The following is a 7,622-nucleotide window of genomic DNA, read 5'->3' on the forward strand; positions in this document are numbered from 1 at the left end:
TGTAGTTTAGCTTTTCTTTTCTTTTTCCCATTTTGTACTTTTACCGTTTTGGTACGTTCTTGTAAATAAAGACATATTTTTGCTCAAGTATTGTTTAAGTCTTACTTTCGTTTCCATGCAAGTCTTTAACCTTTGCATTTGCTTAAGAATTCTGTGCACATTTTTCTGTTTGCGCTTTACTATGTGTAGTCTCGAATGCATTTTTCTTGAAGCACTTTGGTTCCACGCATTATCCCTTTTACTTGACGGTTTCTATAAGTATTTTTGCAAATTTACTTTTTGCGTCCTTTCGTGTACGTCTTCGGGTGCATTTTTCCTCGAAGGCATTTTGATTCTGGGCACATGTTCTTCCGAAACTACCCCTTTAATGTGAGGGTTTTCATAAGAGAGGGCCCTCTTATGTTTACGGTGCTCTTGAAGAAGACGTCTCCTGTTCATTATGGCACTAATATTTAAAGTACTTGTTTAACTTTCAAATGACAAAGTTAGTTCATCGTTCAAACAAGAAACAAGATAAAAACAATAGGATTTTATTTCATATAATTTCTTCTATTTTCAAAAGTACACAAGCATTTATTATGCTAAAAAAATAAATTCATTACTTGTGGCTATCTTGTACAATTTGTTTCTACGGGGTTGGCTACGCACTCCTAGGTCTCGATGATGCATTTTTTTTCCGGATTTTCATTTTTCGGTTGACGTGGCAATCAATGTTACCTATCCTCATATCATTCCCCCCAGTTTTCGAATGCGAAAAATGCGAATTGGAACAGTGGAAGTCTTATGCCTTCAAATATTCCACCAATAAATTGCTAGATAATCCTTAACTCGGCAACATACCTTACTTCCCCTTAGGAATCCATGCTATCGAGCAAAAGACTATCTAACAATCTTCTAGTGGTTTGTGCTCGTGAACGACCGGGTAACCTTTGTTCGGTAACAAACTTAACTTCCCAGTGGGAATTTGCTATCAGGCCGAAGATTACCTAACCGCCCCCGAGTGGAATCTTGTTTGTTTGCCTTGCTATCAAAGGTCTTATTGTTGTTGTCTTCGTAGTATGCTTTCTATCGCTGCTTCATTAAAAACCTTGTCAGAAAAACCCATTGGGACAAAAACTGAACGAAGGGAAAAAGAGTGCAGCACATATTTTCCGCTTTGAGCTCCCGGGTATTTTGGATTTTCCTCAGAACCAAGTCTCCTACTTTGAATAACGGATGTTGGTTCTTCAATTATAATATCGCTCCATTATCTGCTTTTGAGCTGCCATTATTATACGCGCCAAGTCCCGCATTCCTCGAGCATATCCAAGTTGATTAACATTGCTTCGTTGTTTGATTCTTCATCTGCCCAAAAATATCTCAAAGTGGGTTCACCCACTTCCACCGGGATTAGGGCTTCAGCACCGTACACAAGGGAAAACGAAGTTTCTCCTGTGCTCGATTTGGCCGTTGTTCAGTAGGCCCATAGAACTCCGGGCAATTCTTCGGGCCATTTGCCTTTTGCTGCTTCCAACCTTTTCTTGAGGTTTTGAATAATCACTTTGTTTGTTAACTCCGCTTGACCGTTTGTGCTCGGATGATAAGGAGAAGATGTGATCCTCTTTATCTTCAAATCTTCAAGGAACTTTGTAACTTTGGCACCGATAAACTGTGGCCCATTGTCGCATGCTATCTCTTTTGGTATTCCGAACCTGCAAATTATATTTTTCCACGGGAAATCGACTACTTTGCGTTCTACGATCTTCTGATAAGGACCTGCTTCCATCTATTTAGAAAAATAGTCAGTCAGAATTAAAAGAAACCTTACCTTTTCGGGAGCCGGTGACAGCGATCCAACGATGTCCATCCCCTATTTCATGAACGGCCATGGGGACAGAACCGAATGTAAGGGTTCTACCGGTTGGTGTACTAGTGGTGCGTAGCGTTAGCACTTATCATATTTTCGTACGAAGTCTTTGGCGTCTTGTTCCATGCGAGGCTAGTAATATCCTACCCGTACCAACTTCAGCACCAAAGAATCTGCGCCCGAGTGATTGTCGCATATCCTTTCGTGGACTTCTCTCATGACATAATTAGCTTATGATGCTCCTAAGCACCGGGCCAGCGGGCCTTGGAAGGAATTTTTATATAATTGGCCTCTCTTGAAGCTATAACGTGCAGCTTTGGCGCGTAACGCCCGTGATGCTTTGGGGTCTTTGGGAAACTTCCCGTGCTCGAGATAATCGATTATTTCATTTCTCCAATCCCAGACTAGACTAGTCGAATTTACCTCATAGTAACCATCCGTATCCAGGACTGAGTTCATCAGTTGCACTACCTTCCCGAACTCCGATCCCTTTATTTTCGTCGATGATCCTAAGTTTGCTAATGTGTCCGCTTCTGTGTTATCCTCCCTCGGGATATGAGTAGTTGACCACTCCCGAAATCGTGCCAAAAGAGCCTGGACCTTTAGCACGTATTCTTGCATACATTCTTCTTTGGTATCAAGTCCCCGGGCCAATTCGAGCCCTGTAATCAAAGCTTCATACTCTGCTTCATTGTTAGTTAAATAGATCGTTCTGATGGCTTGCCTTAAGGTTTTCCCCGAAGGCATGATTAAGACTATTCCGATTTCGGACCCTTTTACGTTAGAAGCTCCGTCCGTAAATAAGGTCCAAACCCCCGATGTCGATTTCGACACCATTACTTCCTCCTTGGTTGCCAGAGGTAGTAGTCCCACACTGAAATCAAACACAAAGTCAGCCAAGATTTGCGACTTAATTGCAGTCCTTGGTTTATATTCTATGTCGAACTCACTTATTTTGACGGCCCATTTGGCCAATCTGCCCAAGAGATCGGGTTTATGGAGGATGTTCTGCAAATGGAAAGTAGTCACCACAGCTATCGAGTGCCACTGGAAGTAGGGCCTTAGCTTTCAAGTGGCGACTATGAGAGCTAAGGCCAATTTTATCAAATGTGGGTTGCGCGTTTCTGCTCCCGTTAAAATTTTGCTAACGTAATAAATGGGAAATTACGTACCTTCGTCCTCCTGGACTAAAACCGCACTTACCATAACTTATGAAACTGCAAGGTGGACTAGCAATGTTTCACCTTCTTTTGTTTTTTGAGAGCAACAAAGGGCTTGATAAGTACTTCTTCAGGTCCCTCAGAGCCTGCTGGCACTCCAGTGTCCCTTCGAAATTTTTTTTTTTTTGAGCAGTGTGAAGAAGCGAAGACATTTTTCCGACAACCGGGAAATGAACATGCTCAAAGCTGCTAATATTCCTGTGAGCCTTTGGACTTCCTTTACGTTCAACAATTGATCCGGGATATCCTCTATGGCATTGATTTTTTCGGGGTTTACCTCTATTCCCATTTGTGAGACCAGAAATCCCAGAAACTTACTAGAACTGACCCCGAACACGCACTTCTCGGGATTAAGTTTCATGTTATGCTTCCTTAGGATGTCGAATATTTCTTGCAAATGCTTAAGGTGGTCACCTGCATTCAAAGACTTAACGAGCATATCATCTATATAAACTTCCATAGTCTTTCCTATTTGCTTTTCAAACATCTTATTTATGAGCCGTTGATAAGTGGCTACGCCGTTTTTCAACCCGAAGGGCATCACATTGTAACAATATGTACCAAAATTTTTTATAAATGAATTCTTTTCCTGATCTTCTGGGTTCATCTTGATTTGGTTGTACCCGGAATAAGCATCAAGGAAACTCATTAACTCGTGCCCGATTGTGGCATCAATCATTTGATCGATATTTGGTAGTGGGAACGAGTCTTTTGGGCACGCCTTATTAAGGTCTTTATATTCTATACAAATGCGAAATTTATTGTTCTTCTTAGGAACTACAACTACATTGGCTAGCCAGTCCGGATATCTTACCTCTCATATCAAACCGATATTAAGCAAGCAGGTTACCTCTTCTTTGATGAATTTATTCCTGGCCTCGACAATAGGGTGTTTCTTTTATGTTACTGGAGGTACATTGGGATCCAAATTCAGCTTATGCACGACTACTTCCATCGGGATACCTGTCATATCCTTGTGCGACCATGCAAAACAATCGACATTAAATTTAAGGAATTCAATAAAACCAGACCTGCGCTCCGGGTGCAGTCCTGTCCCAAAATGGAATTTTCTTTCTAGGAATTCTTCGAACAATGCAACTTGCTCTAATTCCTCTGTCGTGGACTTTGTTGCGTCCGTCTCTTATGGAACTCAGAACTATTTTGGCACCTGATAATGTTCAGACGACTCTGCTCTCGGGCTAACTTTTTCTAGCTCGGGAGTAGGTGTCGGTTCCTGTAATTGCTATACTATGTGCTCATTCCCTTTGCTACTGGAAACCGAAATTGTATTCATCTCCCTTGCTGCCGGTTAATCACCTCTTATCTGCTTGATTCCTTTGGACGTTGGAAACTTCAGAAATTGGTGATATGTTGAGGATACAACTTTCATCTCGTGTAACCATGGCCTTCCCAGGATAATATTGTATCCCATGTCACCATCTACTACTTCGAAGAGAGTTGTTTTCATTACTCTTTCAGCATTCGTGAGCAGCAAAATCTTTCCCCGGGTCGTCACGCTCGCAAGGTTTAATCCAACGAGGAGCTTTGTTGCCGGAATAATGCTTCCGGTGAGTTTAACTTGCTCTAATACTCTCCTTTGTATGATATTAGCCGAACTTCCTGGATCTACTAGAACAAGTTTAATCTTAAAATCCAACACATTTAAAGAAATTACCAGTGCATCATTGTGTGGTAACAACAATCCGTCTGCGTCCTCCTCCGTGAAAGTGATATCGTATTCCTGGAGTTTTTTACTATGAGTTATTGATACTTTCGTCTTCTTAGCTGCCAAAAAGGTGACCCCGTTAATCTCATTCCCTCCGAAGATCATATTGATTGTTTGGCATGAGGGTTCTTCTCCTGCTTTCGAAGGTTCCGCGTTGTCTCTGTTACGACCATAATTGTTCTTAGCCCGGTCACTCAAGAATTCTCTAAGGTGACCATTCTTCAATAGTGTTGCCACCTCTTCCCGGAGGTATCGGCAGTCCCCTGTTCGGTGGCCATTCGTCCCATGGTATTTATGCCATAAATTGGGATCCCTCTGGATGGAATCAGATCTCATAGGTCTCGGGAATCGTGCATCTTTAATGTTTCTCATGGCCGACATCAACTCCACTATACTGACATTGAAGTTATATTCCGATAACTTGGGGTAAGAAAGATCCCGAGACCCCGCCGTCTCTTTATCCTGAAGTGATCCATTATTTCGACCACGATCGGTCCCTCTGTCAACGGTGAACTTGTTTGCTGCTCAAGAGTTTCTGCCACGGCCTTCGGTCCGCTCGTAAGGAAAAAATCACCCCCCCTCAAAGTTCGTCTATCTGCGTCGTAGTCATCCTTTGACTCTGCTCTTCTCCAGTCCTTTGGCCGATGATGTAGAACCGACCTGATCATCTTCGATCCTTATCTTTGACTTGTACCGGTTGTGGACATCTGCCCAAATTGTTGCCTGAAACTCAAGTAGGCTCTCCTTCATCTTCCGGGAAGCATCTGAGCTTCTCGGATTCAATCCTTTGGTGAATGCTTCAGCTTCCCATTCATCCGGGATAGCCGGGAGCAACATTCTTTCTTTCTGGAATCGGGTAATAAACTCTCGTAATAATTCGGATTCTCCCTGTGCGATCCTGAATATGTCGGCCTTTCGGGCTTGTATTTTTCTGGCCCCAGCATGAGCGGTGATGAAAGAATCCGCGAGCATCTCAAAGGAATCTATGGAATGCTCGGGTAATAATGAATACCACGTTAGAGCTCCCCTCGTGAGAGTTTCTCCAAATTTCTTTAGCAACACAGATTCAATTTCGCGAGGAGTTAAATCATTTCCTTTTACCTCCGTTGTGTAAGTGGTAATATGCTCCTGTGGGTATGAAGTCCCGTCATACTTTGGCACTTAAGGCATTTTGAACCGCTTCGGGATTAGTTTTGGTGCCGCACTCGGCTTGTACGATAATTGAGTATACTTCTTCAAGTCGGGGCCTTTCAATACTGGTGGCGCGCCCGGGATTTGGTCCATGCGGGGGTTTACTTTCCTCATAATCCGTAAAAGTTTATTCCTAAATGGGTCGTTCTCGTTGTTGAGACCGAATCCGCTCCCCCAGCCCCGTCAGAGCCAATTTCACCCCTGAGAGTGTTGTTATAGACTCTCTGAGTTGTTTGGTTTGTGGGAACACCGGGAGGAATTGGATCTCATCTGTTTGCATTATTCGAAGCCCATGATATCGCCTGCATCAGCTCCGTCATAACCTTATCCTGCCGCATGAGATGATCTAGAATGATCGCATGTTGCTCTTGCAGGACCCTCACCACATCCACGACATGCTCCTCATCAGCATCATCGGGAGTTGTTTCCCGAACCTGTCGAGGGTACAGTCTGTCATGCACCGGCGTAGCGTCATTCCCCTTATTGCGGGTGTCACTAATTGAATCCTCGAAATGAGGCTGATCCCCTCAAATTTCAGGGTTGTGCATGTTGTTAACAGTGTTATCTTTCATTTTTTTATGATTTTTAAAGACAAAATAATCAAATCACGTTAGTAAAAAAAGGCGAGGATCAATTTAATTGCACGACTGTCTAGGTCCCACGGTGGGTGCCAACCTGTTTACCCATAAAATGGTACAGTTGAATTTATACGTGATTTGTAGATAAGTGAACTAATTTGATCCTGAAATAATGCAATCATTGAAGAAATGTACAATACTTAGCCTTAAAATGTAGACGAAACAACAGAGATGACAGTTCCGGGAACAAGGGGCACAGCAATCATGAGATCAAAAAGCGGAAGAGTAAGATTGTATTAAGCTTTGTATAGAATGTAGTGTAAGTTTAGCCAGAAAATTCGTGTCCTTTACAATGATAACTGGGCTCACTATTTATAGCTGTGTATAGGGAAGGAGGTCCTAGGATCGTCCCCTCCTTTAATGTCAATTATGAGGGTCATTGATGAAGATGTAACGGTGAACATAAATGTCAAATTCTCTGTAACGGGCCGTCGCTCTTAATGCTACAGAATATTCAATTCCTTATTAAATGCTATCGGGCGCAGAGAATTTAATACACCTTTATGAACGTTATCCCTTCCGGTGACAAGCGGAATGGCTGCATTCGGTCTTCGGCCATCCTCGTCTTGGGTTCCACGTGTCTTTCCTTTTAGATGACCACGTGTCATATCATATTTCACCCTATACAATAATATACAATAATAAGCATAATTTGGTATTATATGGAGTAGAATATAAAGTTAATGACTTGCTATAAAATATAAAGTTACGAAATAAGATATACATATAGCATAAAAATCAGTTAGATTGTTGTATACGGTCAAAACCGATTTTGACCTTCGTATGATTAGTCAAGATTGGAACGTAATGGACCGAATGTCGTCTTCATAATATCGATATGAGATCTGAAGTCAGGATACCGAGCTCAAGTTTTAGGGACCGATTAAATACCGAGCTCGAAGTCACTATCGAGCTCGGGTCCAAATCGAACTACGATGTGAAGTGGTGTTATCGAGTTCAAGAGCCAAAGACTGACCAATACCGAGACTGAGTCAATACCG

The 7,622-nt window shown here is 42.4% G+C and overlaps 1 protein-coding gene across 1 annotated transcript; it reads right to left on the reverse strand.

Annotated features, from left to right (window-relative positions):
* Window positions 1-4,375: 4,375 nt before the first annotated feature.
* On the reverse strand, window positions 4,376-5,164 carry LOC138898450 (uncharacterized). The gene has a single exon (XM_070184517.1). The coding sequence runs from the start codon at window positions 5,162-5,164 to the stop codon at window positions 4,376-4,378; it is 789 nt and encodes a 262-aa protein (XP_070040618.1).
* Between the last annotated feature and the right edge of the window lie 2,458 nt (window positions 5,165-7,622).

Source organism: Nicotiana tomentosiformis, chromosome 9 (assembly GCF_000390325.3).
Source record: "Nicotiana tomentosiformis chromosome 9, ASM39032v3, whole genome shotgun sequence".
NCBI classification, from domain to species: domain Eukaryota; kingdom Viridiplantae; phylum Streptophyta; class Magnoliopsida; order Solanales; family Solanaceae; genus Nicotiana; species Nicotiana tomentosiformis.

What these genes read in the sequence shown, in the direction of transcription:
- LOC138898450 (XM_070184517.1), bottom strand. Translation starts at nt 5,164, where the DNA reads ATGAGAAACATTAAAGATGCACGATTCCCGAGACCTATGAGATCTGAT.